The sequence below is a fragment of the Salmo trutta genome, chromosome 23 (assembly GCF_901001165.1).
Source record: "Salmo trutta chromosome 23, fSalTru1.1, whole genome shotgun sequence".
NCBI lineage: Eukaryota > Metazoa > Chordata > Actinopteri > Salmoniformes > Salmonidae > Salmo > Salmo trutta.
Window position 1 is genome coordinate 36,984,754 of NC_042979.1, and position 22,237 is coordinate 37,006,990.

The 22,237-nt window shown below is 43.3% G+C and overlaps 1 protein-coding gene across 2 annotated transcripts; it reads left to right on the forward strand.

Annotated features, from left to right (window-relative positions):
* Nucleotides 1-998: 998 nt before the first annotated feature.
* LOC115159956 (uncharacterized) lies at nucleotides 999-13,080 on the forward strand. 2 transcript variants are annotated; one of them, XM_029710102.1, is made up of 9 exons: nucleotides 999-1,253; nucleotides 2,166-2,344; nucleotides 6,866-6,970; nucleotides 7,103-7,252; nucleotides 7,464-7,703; nucleotides 8,767-9,142; nucleotides 10,709-10,950; nucleotides 11,282-11,457; nucleotides 11,731-13,080. In XM_029710102.1, the coding sequence occupies exons 1-9, from the start codon at nucleotides 1,133-1,135 to the stop codon at nucleotides 12,614-12,616; spliced, it is 2,475 nt and encodes an 824-aa protein (XP_029565962.1). In that variant the 5' UTR covers nucleotides 999-1,132; the 3' UTR covers nucleotides 12,617-13,080. The 2 variants fall into 2 exon arrangements, with proteins under 2 accessions (XP_029565962.1, XP_029565963.1); XM_029710103.1 differs by lacking the exon at nucleotides 999-1,253 and having other exon boundaries at nucleotides 2,252-2,513.
* The last annotated feature ends 9,157 nt before the right edge of the window (nucleotides 13,081-22,237 follow it).

Sequence of the window (22,237 nt, forward strand, 5' to 3'; positions counted from 1 at the left end):
CACCATCTGTCAAGCATGGTGGAGGCAATGTGATGGTCTGGGGGTGCTTTGGTGGTGGTAAAGTGGGAGATTTGTACAGGGTAAAAGGGATCTTGAAGATGGAAGGCTATCACTACATTTTGCAACGGTTCGAATCCAGGCTGCATCACATCCGGCCGTGATTGGGAGTCCCATAGGGCGGCGCATTGTAAATAAGAATTTGTTCTTAACTGACTTGCCTAGTTAAAGGTGCCATCTATTACTTTTTTTAAAATCAAATGTGTATATATAAATTGGTAGAAAGCATAGAGATAAATAGGACTCAGCTTTATATCTGTGCCATTATAGCGACAGCATGCCCATGCTAAAATGGCTTGTTGGCCTCTATCATTTTTATTTTTTTAAGTTTGCACAAATCTTTATTTAACTTGTTGTAAATAACAGTAACATGCAAAACATAAACATAACATAACAGCCAGAGGGAATCCAAAGAAATTAGAGACAAATAAAAAAAACTATATCAAATCAAATACAGACATATATCGAATACATTTTTTTGACATATTGTTTTGTATACGTTTTAGAGATTCTACGTACTGTTCCAAATCAGATTAAAAAATTTTAAAAAGGGGCTTTTTCTTCATAAATTTGTATTTGTGGATGAAAGATTTTCCTAATAAAATAAAGAGATTTATGACATACTCACGTTCAATTGTGGAATCAGTGTAGTAAAATGATATGTCAAACTTAGTAATATCAATGGTTGTATGCAATTTGCGGCTAAGATATAGTTTTACATCAGTCCAAAACACTTCACTATATAAACAATTACAGAATAAGTGTTCAATAGATTCAGTTTCTAGTTCACAAAAACTGCATTCACTGGTAACGTCAAATATATATTTAGAAATTAAGCTATCATTCTCTATGGTAAAAACACGTCCGCAGGTCTAAAAGTCGCCTCGCGCCGAACTGCGCATTGACATCTCAAACCACAACCCCCGGCCTGGTCGATCTCGCAAACGTTACCAGAAGTCTCGCGATGTTGTACCTCTGGGTTTAGAAACTCTGTGTTGGTACTTAGCTAGCGAGCTACATTATTTGAATGTTTACATGACTGTTTCTCTGCGTTGGTAGCTGATAATAATCAAAAATGAGCAACGAAGCGGTCTTTGAAACAATTGAAGAGGTCAATAAGCATATCTCACACGTCGAAGAGTCAACCTGTGTGAAATATATTTCTTATCGTGTGGACAAGCGATTCAATGACCAAGGTAAGTTAGCTAGCAAGCTAACGAGCGTCACAGATATAACAATGAGACAGACATTTCACCGGATGGATAAATATGATGCATCCGGTTGGCGTTTCCTCTCTACCAAATATGGTGATGAGAGGAATCCCAGTGGCCGGCAGTGAGTGAAGATGGAGCGAGATGGATTTTCGCCAACATTCTGCAAATGTTCTCATCGATGAAACATTTGATCTCCATACAGTTCTTTCAAAAGTATAATCTATAACAGAGTGGACTGTGTTTTGTAGACTTCACCCTTTGCCAAGGTTTAAAAAAATAAAAACCGTTGTTTAGAAGAAGTGCAAGTGCGAATTGAGTTATTGCACAAGCGCACTTCACAGAGTAGTCGTTCCCTAAAGAAGATATGCAAATCAATGATAGAACGCGCCAATAAGATCTCAGTCGCTCGTGCTTGGCTCTGCCCACCTCCTTGCTTGTTCTGCTCGCTATGATTAATTTGCTCCTATTGGAAACGACAGGCTCTAGTCTATCTTGGGTTAGTTATAAAAAATCTTTGAGAGTGTTCTGGAGCAAACTTGCATTGATCAAGCTACTGCTATCTTTTAGCCCTTCTATACTATTTAGCTACTGATACTATTATACTAAGTAGCCATTGATTGATTATTATTCTTATGTAGCTAGTGATGTATATTCTGCAAACTACTGGGGTGTATTCATTAGTCAGAAACCGTTTACTCCATACATAAAATGTTTTGCAAAAAAAACACAGTTTCTATATGACATTCAGGTTGGTCCCTCCCCGTTTTGTTCCGTTTGCTCTGTTAGCTTCTGTTTGGTACCTAGACAGTAGACGATTTACATTGCAAAACGGTTTGTAACAGAATCCGACTAATAAATACACCCCTGGCTCTTTCAATGTGTTCTGCTAAACAGGTTGGAAACCACAGGACCACAAGAACAGGTTATACTGGGAATGGAAGTACGGCAAGGGTACTCCCTGTATCCCCTTTGACGGCATACCCTTCGTGTTCATCGGACACAAGCTAATGGGATGCCACAGGGGCCGGGCAAAGTGTGGAATCAAGAAGAGGCAGGAACTTGAGGATCAAAGGGTGCTGATATCTATGATATTCTGAAACGTCTTTTAAGTGTTCCATGTAAATGATTAGGACGTATTGTGCATCTGAGACTGGATAAAATTCATTAGGACACATCATAGCAAAACCTTTCAAAACATTGTGCAACGGAAAAAGGAAAGGAGCTTTTCTTATTGGAGTTCAGGTTGGCCCACCCTATTTCAGTAAATTTTCTTCCATATGGTGCCTAATCAAATAACATTTTATTGGTCGAATACACATATTTAGCAGATGTTAATGCAGGTGTAGCGAAATGCTTGTGTTCCGAGCTCCAACAATGCAGTAATATTTAACAACAATACGCACAAATCTAAAAGTAAAAGCATGGAATTAAGAAATATATAAATATTAGGACAAGCAATGTCGGGAGTCCGGAGTGTGTGTGTGTGTGTGTGTGTGTGTGTGTGTGTGTGTGTGTATATACACACTTCCATTCAAAAGTTTGGGGTCACTTAGATATGTCCTTGTTTTTGAAAGAAAAGCACTTTTTTTGTCCATTAAAATAACATCAAATTGATCAGAAATACAGTGTAGACATTGTTAATGTTGTAAATGACTTTTGTAGCTGGAAACGGCAGATTTTCTTATGGAATATCTACGTAGGCGTACAGAGGCCCATTATCAGCAACCATCACTCCTGTGTTCCAATGGCACTTTGTGTTAGCTAATCCAAGTGTATCATTTTAAAAGGCTAGTTGATCATTAGAAAACCCTTTTGCAATTATGTTAGCACAGCTGAAAACTGTTGTACTGATTAAAGAAGCAATAAAACTGGCCTTTAGACTAGTTAGGTATCTGGAGCATCAGCATTTGTGGGTTCGATTACAGGCTTAAAATGGCCAGAAACAAAGAATTTTCTTCTGAAACTCGTCAGACTATTCTTGTTCTGAGAAATGAAGGCTATTCCATGTGAAAAATTCCCAAAAAACTGAAGATCTTATACAACGCTGTGTACTACTCCCTTCACAGAACAGCGCAAACTGTCCCTAGCCAGAATAGAAAGAGGAGTGGGAGGCCCCGCTGTACAACTGAGCAAGAGGACAAATACATTATTGTGTTTAGTTTGAGAAACAGATGCCTTGCAAGTCCTCAACTGTCAGCTTCATTAAATAGTACCCACAAAACACCAGTCTCAACGTCAACAGTGAAGAGGCAACTCCGGGATGCTGGCCTTCTAGGCAGAGTTCCTCTGTCCAGTGTCTGTGTTCTTTTGCCCATCTTAATCTTTTCCTTTTATTGGCCAGTCTGAGACATGGCTTTTTCTTTGCAACTCTGCCTAGAAGGCCAGCATCCTGGAGTTGCCTATTCACTGTTGACGATGAGACTGGTGTTTTGCGGGTACTATTAAAAAATCTGTTTCCAGCTACAATAGTCATTTACAACATTAACAATGTCTACACTATATTCGGATCAATTTGATGTTATTTTAATGGACAAAAAATGTGCTTTTCCTTCAAAAACAAGGACATTTCTAAGTGACCCCAAACATGTGTATATATATATATATATGGTACCAGTCAGAAGTTTGGAAACACCTACTCATTCAAGGGTTTTGCTTTAGTTTGACTATTTTCTACATTGTAGAATAATAGTGAAGACATCAAACCTATGAAATAACACATTGAATCATGTAGTAACCAAAAAAGTGTTAAACAAATCAAAATATATTTTATATTGGTATTTCTTCAAAGTAGCCACCCTTTCCCTTGATGACAGCTTTGCACACTCTTGGCATTCATGAGGACTGCCACAAGAATGGAAGACCCAGAGTTAACTTCATCAGAGTTACCAGCCTCAGAAATTGCAGCCCAAATATATGCTTCACAGAGTTCAAAAGACACATCTCAACATCAACTGTTCAGAGGAGACTGTGTGAATCAGGCCTTCATGGTCGAATTGCTTCAAAGAAACCACTACTAAAGGACACCAATAAGAAGAGACTTGCTTTGGCCAAGAAATACGGGCAATGGACATTAGACCCGTGGAAATCTGTCCTTTGGTCTGATGAGTCCAAATTTGAGATTTTTGGTTCCAACCGCCATGTCTTTGTGAGACGCAGAGTAGGTGAACTGATGATCTCCGCATGTGTGGTTCCCACTGTGAAGCATGGAGGAGGAGGTGTGATGGTGTGTGGGTGCTCCTTCAAGACTGTTGGAAAAGCATTCCAGGTGAAGTTGGTTGAGAGAATGCCAAGAGTGTGCAAAGCTATCATCAAGGCAAAGGGTGACTACTTTGAAGAACCTCAAATATAAACTATATTTACATTTGTTTAACACTTTTTTGGTTACTACATGATTCCATATGTGTTATTTCATAGTTTTGATGTCTTCACTATTATTCTACATGGTAGAAAATAGCAAAAATAAAGAAAACCCCTGGAATGAGTAGGTCTGTCCAAACTTTTCACTGGTACTGTGTATATTTATGTGTGTGTGTGTGTGTGTGATGTATAGACATTATGGACAGTATGTGGATATAATATTTAGTGTATCTGTAGAATACGTAGGATAGAATAGTGTGTATATATACAGCAAAAGTTGAATAGGATGGCACTGAGTAGAATACAGTACATAAACTCAGCAAAAAAAGAAACATATTCTCACTGTCAACTGCGTTTATTTTCAGCAGACTTAACATGTGTAAATATTTGTATGAACATAACAAATAACAACTGAGACATAAACTGAACAAGTTCCACAGACGTGTCTAACAGAAATGGAATAATGTGTCCCTGAACAAAGGGGGGGTCAAAATCAAAAGTAACAGTCAGTATCTGGTGTGCCCACCAGCTGCATTAAGTACAACAGTGCATCTCCTCCTCATGGACTGCACCAGATTTGCCAGTTCTTGCTGTGAGATGTTACCCCACTCTTCCACCAAGGCACCTGCAAGTTCCCGGACATTTCTGGGGGGAATGGCCCTAGCCCTCACCCATCCGATCCAACAGGTCCCAGACGTGCTCAATGGGATTGAGATCCAGGCTATTCGCTGGCCATGATAGAGCACTGACATTCCTGTCTTGCAGGAAATCACGCACAGAACGAGCAGTATGGCTGGTGGCTTTGTCATTCTGGAGGGTCATGTCAGGATGAGCCTGCAGGAAGGGTACCACATGAGGGAGGAGGATGTCTTCCCTGTAACACACAGCATTGAGATTGCCTGCAATGACAACAAGCTCAGTCCGATGATGCTGTGACAAACAGCATGATGCTGTGAATCGATCCCGCTCCAGAGTACAGGCCTCGGTGTAACGCTCATTCCTTCGACGATAAACGCGAATCCGACCCTCACCCCTGGTGAGACAAAACCGCAACTAGTCAGTGAAGAGCAATTTTTGCCAGTCCTGTCTGGTCCAGCGACGGTGGGTTTGTGCCCATAGGCAACGTTGTTGCCGGTGATGTCTGGTGAGGACCTGCCTTACAACAGGCCTACAAGCCCTCAGTCCAGCCTCTCTCATCCTATTGCGGACAGTCTGAGCACTGATGGAGGGATTGTGCGTTCCTGGTGTAACTCGGGCAGTTGTTGCAATCCTGTACCTGTCCCGCAAGTGTGATGTTCGGATGTAACGATCCTGTGCAGGTGTTGTTACACATGGTCTGCCACTGCAAGGATGATCAGCTGTCCGTCCTGTCTCCCTGTAGCGATGTCTTAGGAGTCTCACAGTACGGACATTATAATTTATTGCCCTGGCCACATCTGCAGTCCTCATGCCTCCTTGCAGCATGCCTAAGGCACGTTCATGCAGATGAGCAGGGACCCTGGGCATCTTTCTTTTTGTGTTTTTCAGAGTCAGTAGAAAGGCCTCTTTAGTGTCCCAAGTTTTCATAAATGTGACCTTAATTGCCTACCGTCTGTAAGCTGTTAGTGTCTTAACGACCGTTCCACAGGTGCATGTTCATTAATTGTTTATGGTTCATTGAAGCATGGGAAACAGTGTTTAAACCCTTTACAATGAAGATCTGTGAAGTTATTTGTATTTTTACGAATTATCTTTGAAAGACAGAGTCCTGAAAAAGGGATGTTTCTTTTTTTGCTGAGTTTACATATGAAATGAGTAAAACGGCATTTAAACATTATTAGTGACCAGTGTTCCATTATTAAAGTGACCAGTAATTCCATGTCCATGTACATAGGACAGCAGCCTCTAAGGTGCAGGGTTGAGTAACTGGGTGGTAGCTGGCTAGTGACAGTGACTAAGTTCAGGTTAGAGTACTGGGTGGAGGCCAGCAAGTTATGGCTATTTAACAGTCTGATAGCCTTGAGATAGGAGCTGTTTTTCAGTCTCTTGGTCCCAGCTTTGATGGACCTGTACTGACCTTGCCTTCTGGATGATAGCGGGGTGAACAGGCAGTGGCTCAGGTGGTTGATGTCGGGTGGTTATGGTCCTTGATGATAATGAATATGTCCCTGGTTTCATCAATGCTTCAAGGTAGTTGTGGGGTTCACAACCAATCTCAACAATTCCATTCTCACCTGCCACTCATTTTGGTCTTTCAGGCAAAAGATGGCAAGGAAAAAAGAAACCTGTTGCTGAAAACCAAGAAGGTAGCATGTCCTGCTGTGTTCACAATCAGCCGTATTGTCAAGTTCCCTGGATTCAAGGTACGGGTTAAATACTGTGTTTGTTTATATATGTTTATTATGTAACTCCAGTGACCGTGCAACACAGTCAACAGTAGGATGCACATCAGACTAATATACGTGTGTGTGTGTGTTCGCTCCACACTGCATCAGTTGGAGAAGGACACATCACGGTTGAGGAGGGTCATGTCTATTTCCATCAAACAAGCTCTCCAGACAGACCCAGCCTCGGTGCAGTGGAAGATACAGTATTTCCTCAAAATACCCAGTGTCACTGACCACAAGGGCCACCCTATTGGAAAGGTATTACTATGTTATTACTATACTATGACCATGGGATCTATTGCATTGGACTCTCTTTAGGCTACATAACTAGTATCTGTATGTCTATTCGGTACACAGATGTAATAAAACCTTGGTCTCTTAAAATTCCCTGTGGAATACAAGTATCTGACCCTGTAACAGTGGTTAGGGGTATTTTCTCTACTTAACGCCACTCTTCTCGTTCCCTCAGGGTGCAGATCAGATGGACGACAGGGTCAAAGGTTACATCCGAGCGTTGGTGCAGCAGGGGGTGAGGAAGGTGAAGGAGGTAAAGAACCAGATGGTCCAGTACGTGCGGACGGAGCTGTTCCGAGACACGACCCCGCCGCCGCTGAGGCGCTTCTTCCCCACAGAGAAAACCATCCATGCCGTCATGGCTCAGGTTATCGCGGAGGAACACTACAGCAAAATAGACCTGGTCAACCTGCTGGTGAGAAGGCTGTGCTGCACTCCATCATTCCCACCTATTCATCAGATATTTGGATTGTCTTCTGAGACATTGGGGCTTGTGGTGTTAGCTGTATGTTTTCAATGCAATTTATGAATAGTTTGTATGCATGTCACCCACCCTCTTTGAAACACTTGTTTAACGGGGCATTTTACTCACTATTGTTTCATTAGTGTACTTTTTGATATAGTCCCAAAACATTCTACATGTCAACATTCATGCTTTCAGTATATATAGCTTTCAGTCTTTCAGTCTCAAAAGACCAACTTGTGAAAAAAAGATCAGAACTAGGCTGCCTGTCTAAACGCAGCCAGAGTCACTGAATTGGATACATAGTCATTGCCTCCATTGCGATTGTATTTATATTTGAGTAATTAACAGACGTTCTCATCCAGAGTGACTTACATGAGCAATTAGGGTAAAGTGCCTTGCTCAAAGGGCACAGACAGATTTTTCACCTAGTCGGCTGATTCTAACCGGCAACCTTTCTATTACTGGCCCAACGCTCTTAACTGCTAGGCTACCTGCCGCCCTACTTGTTGACAGTAGATGCTGGCCATTATTATGTAAATGTACAACAACAACTGGGTTGAGTGATGTCATTCTCTCAGACCCCACCACTCTCTCCCTGAGCCCATTCCCCAAACAGACAGAACAGCAACACCAGCAGAGCTAAAGCACCCCTCATTCTGGAACTCCTTTTTAGAAAGTATGTAGTCTGAAACTTCTACACACTGGGTATGGTGAATTAATACATGGGAACTTTAACAGGTGTCCTCAGTGGAACATTTTGAGAACTAAGGACTGTGTGATGTAACAGAGCACAGATAAATATTACTCCATGACACGTCATTGGGGTTGTTTAAGGCCATGGGAATATCACTGCTGTGGTTTAGAATAAGACAGACATGTTATAGCAAAAGTCAAGGTGCACAACCATATATAAAGCTCACGCTGGCGCAAAAAGGAGTTTGGTTAGCACTGAAATAATTGAAAGGACGCAAAAGTTTCACCTCAGCTATTAACCATAACTCCCCCCTCTTAGACCTTGGCAGAGAATTGGAAGGCGGAAGCTCCTAGAATCAACTTCCTGCTTAGGGTTCAATCAGAGAGCGAGAACCTGTTGCTCTGCTACCAGACGGACTGGCAGCGACGGCTGCTTCGGCAGTATGGCAAGGAGGTGTGCTTCCTGGACGCGGCCTATAAGAGGACGCGCTTCCCCCTGCCACTCTTCTTCCTGTGCGTGCGCACCAATGTGAGCGTGGTGCCGGTGGGCCTGTTTGTGGTGCAGTCGAGGAACGCCGAAGCGTTGGGGGAGGCGCTGGGGGTGTTCAGGCAGTGGAACCGGGGCTGGAGCCCAGCCTACATCCTCACTGAACACTGTCCTGTGGAGATGAAGGCGGTGGAGGCAGCATTCACAGGTGAACAGTGGTGAGGTTTTAATGTTAGCTATGAGGTGGGAAAAGCAAGTTAGCTTCATAATGTTCTCTCAACACTGTTGGCTGTGAGTTTCAGGATTTTCTTTTGAAAAGACCTGTTGGTCAAGAAAATGTTTAACCTCTCTTGGGGAGCGTCCCACCCACGGTTCACACTATTCAACACCCAGTGAAAAATCAGAGCGCCAAATTCAAAACCACAAAATGTCATAATTCAAAGTTCTCGAACATACAACTATTTTACACCATTTTAAAGATACACGTCTCCTTAATGTAACAACATTATCCGATTTCAAAAAGGCTTTACGGCGAAAGCATAAAGTTAGATTATGTTAGGACAGTTCCAAGACAAGAAAAACCACACAGCCATTTTCCTAGCAAGGACAGGCGTCACAAAAACCAGAAAACCAGCTAAAATTATGCACTAACCTTTGACGATCTTCATCAGATGACACTCCTAGGACATCATGTTACACAATACATGCATTTTTTGTTCGATCAAGTTCATATTTAAATCCAAAAACAGCATTTTACATTGCCGCTTGATGTTCAGAAAATATTTTGCCTCCAATACTGCCAGTGAATCAGCACAACAATGTACAAAAATACTCATCATAAACGTTGATAAAATATTAAACTGTTATTCAAAGAATTATAGATGAACATCTCCTTTATGCAACCGCTGTGACAGATTTCCAAAAAGCTTCACGGGGAAAGCACACTTTGCAATAATCGGAGTACTGCGCTCAGAAAAAGACATCAAGCAATACAGATACCCGCCATTTTGGAGTCATCTAAAATCACAAATACCATTAGAAATATTCACTTACCTTTGATGATCTGCATCAGAAGGCACTTCCAGGAATCCCAGGTCCACAATAAATGTTGTTTTGTTCGATAAAGTCCATAATTTATGTTCCTTCAAACATGTCAAACGTTGTATAGCATCAATCTTTAGGGCCTTTTTAACTTAGAACTTCAATAATATTCCAACCGGATGATTCCAGTGTCTTGAAAAACGTTTTGGAACACAGCTACCCCTCACGTGAACGCGCGCCAACAAACTCATGTGCTTTCCTGAGTCAACAACTTCCAACTTCCTCTGTTCGACTCTCTGTTCACCATAGACGCCTCAAACAACTTTATAAAGACTGTTGACATCTAGTGGAAGCCTTAGGAAGTGCAAAATTAACCCTAAGTCACTGTGTGTTCGATAGGCAATGACTTGAAAGGACTACAAGCACCAGATTTCCCACTTCCTGGTTAGATTTTTCTCACATTTTTGCCTGCCATATGAGTTCTGTTATACTCACAGACATCATTCAAACAGTTTTGGAAACTTCAGAGTGTTTTCTATCCAAATCCTAATAATATGCATATTCTAGTTCCTGGGCCCGAGTAGTAGGCCGTTTAATCTGGGTACGTTTTTCGTCCGGCTGTGAAAATACTGCCCCCTACCCAAGAGAGGTTAATCTGTTACAATCTCTAAATACTAGAGGATGAGGGGGTTAGAGTTTGCTAATTACAGACTGTTTCTCATTCCAATCTCAGGTGCTCAGGCAGTCTTCAGCGATCACCTGCGGGAGAGGACCTGGACCAAGTGGCTGAGCAACCGGTCCCGAGCCATCACCAACCAGGAGGGGATCTTTGATATGATGAAGGCCATTGCTGGATCCCTTACCAGAAAGCAACACCAGGAGGCAGTAGAACTACTACAGCAGAGCCCCATCTGGTTGGAAAAGAGACAACTTTTCAAGAACTGGTTCACTAACAAGTGGCTGTCAGAGGAGAAGGTTTGTAGTGCACATGTCAATTAATGAAATCACAGGGGCAATGGGGTCAGGTCCTGGACCTGCTGTGTCTTCACCTGCGTATTAATGAAGGTCAGGGTGGCTAGATGGAAAGCAGATCTCAGACCTGTGCTTTCATCCTGAAGCAGACAGCATGTTTAAACCACAACTACTGTATGTAGACAGTCTGTAGAATGTTTTTGCTAGCTGAATCCATGATACGGTATCTAGCTATAGATCCATAATATGCTAGCTATAGATCCATAATGTGCATCCTAGTCTAATGATGGCGCATACAGAGGCTAGCTACATGCTCTTGTTTTTGTTCATTTAGAGATGGGCGAACGCTGTGAGGGTTGATATTGTCAACTTTGTGTCTATGGTGAACGGAGGTCTGGAGATGCAGAGCGACTTTTTCACACATAATAACATGAAGGTCCATAAAAAAGACACCCTGAGCCAAATGCTGCAGTTTCTTGTTGACGACTACTTCCCACAGATGCACCAAAGGTAAGTTCGTTTTAGAATAGGATTCAATGTCATTTAGAATAGTATTCGCTGTCAAAAGTGGTCTTCTGTTGACATATCTGCAAAATTTATGGAAGATAAACACCATATATTTTACAGTGCTTATCTTTTCCATTGGGGTTAAGATGTAGAATGTGGACTCATCTTGACATTTGACTACTTTTGTAAACTTTTATTTTGGAGTGTAATTCCCCTTTAATGTAAGTGCTGTGATGTTTGGTCAGTCTAAACCTGCTACACTCCCTGAACCTCCAGGTACACAGACCTCAACAGCCAGTCCTCTGGCGAGTACAGCCTCAACCCCACTGTGCCTCCGTTCCTGTGGCATCGCCCTTGGAGTGTGGTGGCCCTGGTGATGGACAACATGTCTGCGGCCTTGCAAGACCCCGACATCATGGTGGAGCAGGCCAGCGACGCCGCCGCCGGCACCTTCCGGGTGAAGAGTCGGGCAGAGACCACGACAGCACGGTCCTACACGGTCAGCTTCGGTTCAGAGTCCACCTGGCCCTCCTGTGAGTGTGAGGTGTGGAGGGACCAGCGCCTGCCCTGTGAACACTTCTGTCACGTCTTCAGGTCTGAGCCTAACTGGACCTGGGAGCACCTGTGTCCCAAATACAGGGACCACCCTCTGCTCAGGCTGCATTCACAGACCACTCACACCACAACAGAGGAGATGGAGGAAGCCCTCAATGGTCTAATGCATCTCTCCCCAGCTTCCCCAGTCTCTCTTCAGTGGGATGGGCCTGAAGAAACAGTGCCACTGGTGCAAACTCCTCAAACTCCACAGTTACAACTGCATAGCATACACACACAGTGGGTGGCCCCACAGGCTTCACAGGGCCTGCGGGAGAGGGAGGAACTGCAAAAGGAGGAACTGCAGAGGGAGTGTGTGGCCAAACTCAAATCCATCATGGAGAATGTGAGCGGGATCAACGACATTGACCACCTACAGGAGCTCAGGCAGAAACTGGACGTTCTCCAGGCTCAGAGTGAGGCCATGGTGGTTCAGAAGGACGCTAGCGTCAAAACAGTTCTCACCTCAAAGGGGAAGAGAAAAAGGGCAGGGGTGGAGATTATCGTGGCCATGCCCAAACGCATCAAAGTGCTCTCCCGGGTTGATGTAGAAAATGTTCAGAAATAGCTTTTTTCTAAAGAGCGAAAATAAAGTACGGTATTAATCAGGTTGTCGCTCTTATTTCTTGGGTGATGTACAAATAACTCTTTGTTAGGATGTTATCACGTTGTATCCAATTCTAGAAAGTGTTTGGCTGCTTGTTCACAAGGGTCAGCTTGATGTAAGGCTCTGCGCACGATCACAAACCTTTCCATAACAAATTAATAAATCAGTTATATTGCACAGTCCAGACTATTTAGAAATTAGCCAAGTATCTCAACTCCACGCTTATTTCTTCTGCGGAGTTGAGTGGAGCCTAGAGGTTTTGGAGTGAACCTCCAACTTTCTTCGAGTCGCTGTACAATCGATACTTCAAAATTGTAAATTCTTAAACCCTTACCCTTACCGTGTACCTATTTTTGTCCTCTCTGGCTTTCTTTGTTTGCTGAAATCCATACCTTTTAAATAAAAAGTTAATCGAATACAACCACTGACTGTTTCCTCGTTGAAATTCATTTCGCATATTTGCGCAGAGTTGCCATGTTAGAGCAACAGCTAGTGGCATCATGCCCATAGGGGGCACAAAAGCACGTGGCCCCTCAGATTTTTCCTTTTTATTTATTTTTATTAAAAACGAAACTTCAGTTTTAAGCCCACGTTTTATTATAATTATTTATAAAAAGATCTGTCAGTGGTATTTTGCATCGGGAGCACACTGAATGGACCAGGCAAAGAATACCCCCTTCCTCCATTCTCCCTAGTAAGTGTGTGATTCCAAGGTGCACAAAGCAAAGAGATGCCTAGGCAGGACACAAGATACTGTAGTGCATGCAGTATCATCAGTAGAGGAGGAAAGAGAGCGTACAGCAGTGGACAACGACCTGCTCTCAGAAGTTCAAGGCCGACCGCGGTACTGCAGGCACTGTTAGCAGAAAACAGGATCACCGTTATCGTGAATGCAAAAATGGCAGTCTTCATGGTGAATCATTGTGTAAAGAATTGTTTTTCGAGGACAATCATGGTATCAATAATTGCTTCTAATACATCAGATGTACCCTGGTCAGCCTTCAACTGACCCTTCTCATTGAGTTACTCAATGAGAAGGGTCAGCATTGAGCTAGCCTGCAACGTCACTTCCTGGAGTATTTCAAACTGTGCATGTTATCAAATACAGTACAGTAAGCAGAAACTGCTTCTCCAATATAAATCCCCCGATAACGCTTGTAGACGATGTCATGGCGACTATGGCTAGCTAAGCTCATGCGCAGAAACAGTCATCGGTTCTAACCGTCATATCAAAGGCACTCCTTCCATATACAGTGTTTTTGGAAAAATGTTGACGTATGCAGTTTGTCATTTTCACGAGGTTGGAGTAATAACATCTTCAACTACTTAAGATATTGTCTGGAATCTAGATTGTGCCTTTAGATTTAGAGAAAAGGAACAACTAAGGAATCATTTTTCACTTCTCTCATTTAGTTATCAAACCCCATACCCCGGCCTGGTCTGCTTGGTCTTTTTTGCAAGCCTTCCCAGAAGTCTGGGGATGTTGCGCCACTGGGTTTAGAAACTCTGTAACGTTATTTCTCCATGAGACGCTGTTTTAACCGACTTAATTTGGCTTCGATGTGCTATTGAGGCTTCACATAGGAATGAATGGTGTCACATGATCAAAGGATTTGTCCATTCATAAATACAGTCATTGGTGTAGGGCAGGAGTACAGAATTACCTTCAGCCGCAGGCAGATTTCTTCTTGAGCGGATGGTCAGGCGGCCGGAACATAATTATAAATAATTTGTACATTGCAAATTGACAGCAAGAAAACCACAAATATAGTATTTGACAAAAACATTATAATTTCAAACCTTGATTACATTGAGAAATAGATATATAAATTAAAATCACTTTGAGCTGATTTCCTGGTGATTTATTTTTTTATAGCACTTTTTCACCCCAATTTCGTGATATTCAATTGGTAGTTACAGTCTTGTCCCATCGCTGCAACTCCGGTACGGACTCGGGAGAGGTGAAGGTTGAGAGCCATGCGTATTCCGAAACAACACCCTGCCAAGCCGCACTGCTTTCTGACACACTGCTCGCTTAACCCGGAAGCCAGCCGCACCAATGTGTCGAAGGAAACACTGTACAACTGGCAACTGTGTCAGTGTGCATGTGCCCGGCCCGCCACAGGAGATGCTAGAGCGTGATGGTACAAGGACATCCCGGCCGGCCAAACCCTCCCCGAACCCGGACAATGCTAGGTCAATTGTGCGTCGTCTTATGAGTCTCCCGGTCGTGGCCGGCTGCGACACAGTCCGGGATCGAATCCGGATCTGTAGTGACGCCTCAAACACTGCAATGCCTTAGACTGCTGCACTACTCGGGAGGCCAATTTCCTGGTGATTTTACAGCCTTTAATGTCCAAAAATGAAATATATACACACATATATATTTATATACACTGCTCAAAAAAATAAAGGGAACACTTAAACAACACAATGTAACTCCAAGTCAATCACACTTCTGTGAAATCAAACTGTCCACTTAGGAAGCAACACTGATTGACAATAAATTTCACATGTTGTTGTGCAAATGGAATATACAACAGGTGGAAATTATAGGCAATTAGCAAGACACCCCCCAAAAAGGAGTGGTTCTGCAGGTGGGGACCACAGACCACTTCTCAGTTCCTATGCTTCCTGGCTGATGTTTTGGTCACTTTTGAATGCTGGCGGTGCTTTCACTCTAGTGGTAGCATGAGACGTAGTCTACAACCCACACAAGTGGCTCAGGTACTGCAGCTCATCCAGGATGGCACATCAATGCGAGCTGTGGCAAGAAGGTTTGCTGTGTCTGTCAGCGTAGTGTCCAGAGCATGGAGGCGCTACCAGGAGACAGGCCAGTACATCAGGAGACGTGGAGGAGGCCGTAGGAGGGCAACAACCCAGTAGCAGGACCGCTACCTCTACCTTTGTGCAAGGAGGAGCAGGAAAAGCACTGCCAGAGCCCTGCAAAATGACCTCCAGCATGCCACAAATGTGCATGTCTGCTCAAACGGTCAGAAACAGACTCCATGAGGGTGGTATGAGGGCCCGACGTCCACAGGTGGGGGTTGTGCTTACAGCCCAACACTGTGCAGGACGTTTGGCATTTGCCAGAGAACACCAAGATTGGCAAATTCGCCACTGGCGCCCTGTGCTCTTCACAGATGAAAGCAGGTTCACACTGAGCACGTGACAGACGTGACATAGTCTGGAGACGCCGTGGAGAACGTTCTGCTGCCTGCAACATCCTCCAGCATGACCGGTTTGGCGGTGGGTCAGTCATGGTGTGGGGTGGCATTTCTTTGGGGGGCCGCACAGCCCTCCATGTGCTCGCCAGAGGTAGCCTGACTGACATTAGGTACCGAGATGAGATCCTCAGACCCCTTGTGAGACCATATGCTGGTGCGGTTGGCCCTGGGTTCCTCCTAATGCAAGACAATGCTAGACCTCATGTGGCTGGAGTGTGTCAGCAGTTCCTGCAAGAGGAAGGCATTGATGCCATGGACTGGCCCGCCCGTTCCCCAGACCTGAATCCAATTGAGCACATCTGGGATATCATGTCTCGCTCCATCCACCAACGCCACGTTGCACCACAGACTGTCCAGGAGTTGGCAGATGCTTTAGTCCAGGTCTGGGAAGAGATCCCTCAGGAGACCATCCACCACCTCATCAGGAGCATGCCCAGGCGTTGTAGGGAGGTCATACAGGCACGTGGAGGCCACATACACTACTGAGCCTCATTTTGACTTGTTTTAAGGACATTACGTCAAAGTTGGATCAGCCTGTGGTGTGGTTTTCCACTTTAATTTTGAGTGTGACTCCAAATCAAGACCTCCATGGGTTGATAAATTGGATTTCCATTGATTATTTTTGTGTGATTTTGTTGTCAGCACATTCAACTATGTAAAGAAAAAAGTATTTAATAAGATTATTTCTTTCATTCAGATCTAGGGTGTGTTGTTTAAGTGTTCCCTTTATTTTTTTGAGCAGTATATATACATACACACACACACACACACACACCAGTCAAAAGTTTGGACACACCTACTCATTCAAGAGTTTTTCTTTATTTTTACTATTTTCTACATTGTAGAATAATAGTGAAGACATCAAAGCTATGAAAAAACACATGGAATCACGTAACCAAAAAAGTGTTAAACAAATCAAAATATATTTTATATTTGACATTATTTCAAAGTAGCCACCCTTTGCCTTGATGACAGCTTTGCACACTCTTGGCATTCTCTCAACCAGCTTCACCTGGAATGCTTTTCCAACAGTCTTGAGAACTTGTTGGCTGATTTTCCTTCACTCTGCGGTCCAACTCATCCCAAACCATCTCAATTGGGTTGAGGTCGGGGGATTGTGGAGGCCAAGTCATCTGATGCAGCACAGGTAGTCACCTGGAAAGCATTTCAATTAACAGGTGTGCCTTGTTAAAAGTTCATTTGTGGAATTTCTTTCCTTCTTAATGCATTTGAAACAATCAGTTGTGTTGTGACAAGGTAGGGTTGGTATACAGAAGATAGCCCTATTTGGTAAAAGACCAAGTCCATATTATGGTAAGAACAGCTCAAATAAGCAAAGAGAAATGACAGTCCATCATTACTTTAAGACATGGTCAGTCAATCCGGAAAATGTCAAGAACTTTGAACATTTCTTCAAGGGCAGTCGCAAAAACCATCAAGTGCTATGATGAAACTGGCTCTCATGAGGACCGCCACAGGAAAGAAAGACCCAGAGTTACCTCTGCTGCAGGAGATAAGTTCATTAGAGTTACCAGCCTCAGAAATTGCAGCCCAAATAAATGCTTCACGGAGTTCAAGTAACAGACACATCTCAACATCCACTGTTCAGAGGAGATTGCATGAATCAGTCCTTCATGGTTGAATTGCTGCAAAGAAAACACTACTAAAGGACACCAATGAGAAAAAGAGACTTGATTGGGTCTATAAACATGAGCAATGGACATTAGACCGGTGGAAATCTGTCCTTTGGTCTGATGAGTCAAAATTTGAGATTTTTGGTTCCAACCCCTGTGTCCTTGTGAGACACAGAGCAGGTGAACGGATGATCTCTGCATGTGTGGTTCCCATTGTGAAGCATGAAGGAGGAGGTGTGATGGTGTGAGTGCTCTGCTGGTGACACTGTCAGTGATTTATTGGGACTCCCAATCACGGCCGAATGTGATACAGCCTGGATTCGAACAAGGGACTGTAGTGACGCCTCTTGCACTGAGATGCAGTGCCTTAGACCACTGCGTCCGTGTGTGTGTTAACTATTAAACTGTACAAGAACGCTTAAAAGGCTGCAAAAATGTTTAATATCGGTTATCGGTATCGCTTTCTTTGTCAAGGAAAATATTGGTTATCGATATCGGCCAAAAATGTAATATCGGTGCATCCCTAGTACATACATATCCCAACCAGAAGCCATGGATTACAGGCAACATCTGCATCAAGCTAAAGGCTAGAGCTGCCGCTTTCAAGGAGCAGGACACTATTCTGAACACTCATAAGAAATCCTGCTACGAACCATCAAACAGGCAAAGTGTCAATACAGGATTAAGATTGAATCCTAAAGGGAAACCCAGCTGCCAGTTTCCCAGTGATGCAAGCCTACCAGATGAGCTAAATGCCTTTTATGCTCGCTTCGAGGCAAGCAACACTGAAGGATGCATGAGAGCACCAGCTGGTCCAGACGACTGTGATAACGCTCTTGGTAGCCGATTGTGAGCAAGACCTTTAAAACAGGTCAACATTCACAAAGTCGCAGGCCGTGACAGATTACCAGGATGTGTACTCAAAGCATGTGTGGACCAACTGGCAAGTGTCTTCTGACATTTTCAACCTCTCCCTGACGGAGTCTGTAATACCTACATGTTTCAAGCAGACCACCATAATCCCTGTGCCCAAGGAAGTGAAGGTAACCTGCCGAAATTATTACCGCGCCGTAGCACTCACGTCGGTAGCCATGAAGTGTTTTGAAACGTTGGTCATGGCTCACATCAACAACCTCCTCCTGGATACCCTAGACCCACTCCAATTCGCATACCGATTTGCATACCCTAACAGATCCACAGATGACGCAATCGCACTCCACACTGTCCTTTCCCACCTGGACAAAAATAAATCCTATGTGAGAATGCTGTTCATTAACTACAGCTCAGCGTTAAACACCATAATGCCCACAAAGCTCATCACTTAGCTAAGGACCCTGGGACTAAACACCTCCCTCTGCAACTGGATTCTGGACTTCCTAGCGGGCCGCCTCCAGGTGGTAAGGGTAGGCAACACCACATCTGCCACGCTGATCCTCAACACTGGGGCCCCTCAGGGGTGCATGCTTCACTGTTGGCGTTGAGACTGGTGGTTGTGGGTACTATTTAATGAAGCTGCCAGTTGAGGACTTGTGAGGCATCCGTTTCTGAAACTAGACACTCTAATGTACTTGTCCTCTTGCTCAGTTGTGCACTGGGGCCTCCCACTCCTCTTTCTTTTCTGGTTAGGGCCAGTTTGCGCTGTTCTGTGAAGGGAGTAGTACACAGCGTTGTACGAGATCTTCAGTTTCTTGGCAATTTCTCGCATGGAATAGCCTTCATTTCTCAGAACAGACTGACGAGTTTCAGAAGAAAGGGCTTTGTTTCTGGCCATTTTGAGCCTGTAATCAAACCCACAAATGCTGATGCTCCAGATACTCAACTAGTCTAAAGAAAGACAGTTTTATTGCTTCTTTAATCAGAACAGTTTTCAGCTGTGCTAACATAATTGCAAAAGGGTTTTCTAATGATCAATTGGCCTTTTAAAATGATACACTTGGATTAGCTAACACAACGTACCACTGGAACACAGGAGTGATGGTTGCTGATAATGGGCCTCTGTACACCTACGTACGCGACATTAGTGGGTTTTCAATCATGAACTGCTTGTTTCAAGTCCTGCCACAACATCTCAATTGGGATTAGGTCTGGACTTTTTGTGTGTTTTTAAGCATGAACTGCTCGTTTCAAGTCCTGCCACAACATCTGTTGTTCTATGCACATATGATTCAAAAGTATAACTTTTTGGACGACATGGGGAACCCTGGTGTAGAGTGACACACATCGTTTGATTTTATTTTAGCTGCTGGTGATGGGCAGGAGGAGGTATGTATGTAAATTAATTTGATCAAGCTATGAGCCTAATAATTCCTTCTTGATAAATAGAACAAAAATGTTTTTTTTCTCTGTAATACTAGCCTCCAAGAAATGTTATGAAGTTGGACATTCATAGAGAGCGAATTCAAATTCACTGAATTCATTGATATTTTCCACTGTGGAATTCATAGACATTTTCCACTGGGAAATTCATAGACAGAGCTATGCAAAGATTGACAGACTGGCAATAAATAGATCCACAATTGATTAAAATTGATTAAATTCTTGGGTTATGATACAACACTGAACAAAAATACAGGGGCGCAACTTTCACTGGGGACGGGGGGACATGACCCCCCACCCTCACATTCTGAAATTACATTTTTGCCCCCCTCGGTTATATCATAATACAAAACGCAGCCTCCGTGTCCCTTCGGACCATGTGGACGCATCAGAGCTGTCGGGTAGGCTGTTTTCCGGTTTCAGCAGGCTGGATTTAGGACCACACGGACACCACCGAGCGTGCGGACAGGCTGTGTTAAGGGAAGGCTTCTGAAAGGCTGGCGTATAGGACCAGCATGGGAGAGATGATCAGAGGCAGCTGCTGTATGTGTCGCTCAATTTCTCAGAGTTATAAGCAAAGCAGGGCAGAAACTGGCAACTCTTTAGTTGACTGATCTAGCTGGCAAGGTAACTGTTGTTTCAAAGAAAACAAGTTTAAAGTATTTATTCCTAGTGCTGAGCTAGTAGTGTAACTGTCATGTTACGTTTGCTAATGTTTCATCCCCTCTCGAATGAAGTGAATGAACTACTAGCAGCTAGGTAGCTAGCTAGTAGCTACCATGACCAGTTCAGCTCTAGCTAGCCTCTAGCTATCTGTCAGGCAGCAGTATCTAACAGCTGTAGTGTGTATGGTAATGTTTTGTATCCTTTGTTTGTTCCGTTTCAACAGAAGTAAATTTGATAATGTACCATTAGCTACACCTAGCCAAAAGTTGGCTAATGTTAGCTAGCTAGCTCACTAACTTTAGCTATTAGTTTTGTCTCAATTACCCTAGACTTGAATCAAACGATGAAACCAGCGGCCAAACCATTGAAAACCGATATGTTTAATTAGTCAGTATAGCAGCGTAATGTTATTGATCTGTCCTTTTCCCTAGCTAATTCCCTACTTTTCACACTGACATGGTATAAACAGCTTTACATGCTTCACTGTCACGGTGCACAGTCAGTACACAACACTACTCTGATCATGCCAAATGGATCAGGTGGTGACAGGGGTCCCTGCAGGGTCAGACAGCCAGGGAAGACCAGTCTATGGAGCTCAGGTGAATTTTGTTGTATAACAATCAGTGAATGGATACAAAGTATCCATTCACTGACACAAAGTTCCATCTTGAGTTATGGGTACTGTCTGGGATCTGGGAATAATGGTCATTTCAATTATTGAACTACTTCTATTCTTGGATAATATAATGTATAAGTGTACACCAAGGTAATTCTTTGTCATGCCTCCTCTGAGCAGGATCAGATGGGGACAGGGGTCTCATCAGGCTCAGGCAGCCAGGGAAGACCAGTCTGATGGCGCAGAGGTGAACATTTCCAGATACAACACTTTATTCTCTCTGTGCAGTAAACACTGGACAAGCAAGAAGCTTCATTGATTTAAACTATGTTAAGGCAGTCTGACAAACCTCTAAAGTTGATTTCCAAAATGTATCCCTTAATACATTTTGGAAATCAACTTGAGGTTAGAGGCTTTTCTGGATGGTACAAAACATGTAAAACAAAATTGAAGAAGACCTGGGAGACGTTATTTATGAAGAATGGATACAGATATGTTAGAATGCCCAGTCATGTTCATATAATCTCAGACATAAATTACTGCAGTTTAAGACCATCCATAGAACGTACTACAGTGGCTTGCGAAAGTATTCACCCACATTGGCATTTTTCTATTTTGTTGCCTTACAACCTGGAATTAAAATGCATTTTTGGGGGGTTTGTATCATTTGTTTACACAACATGCCTACCACTTTGAAGATGCAAAATATTTTTTCTTGTGAAACAAACAAGAAATGAGACAAAAAAAATAAAACTTGAGCGTGCATAACTATTCACCCCCCTAAGTCAATACTTTGTAGAGCCACCTTTTACAGCTGCAAGTCTCTTGGGGTATGTCTCTATAAGCTCGGCACATCTAGCCAGTGGGATTTTTGCCCATTCTTCAATGCAAAACTGCTCCAGCTCCTTCAAGTTGGATGGGTTCCGCTGGTGTACAGCAATCTTTAAGTCATACCACAGATTCTCAATTGGATTGAGGTCTGGGCTTTGACTAGGCCATTCCAAGACATTTAAACATTTCCCCTTAAACCACTCGAGTGTTGCTTTAGCAGTACGCTTAGGGTCATTGTCGTGCTGTAAGGTGAACCTCCGTCCCAGTCTCAAATCTCTTGAAGACTGAAACA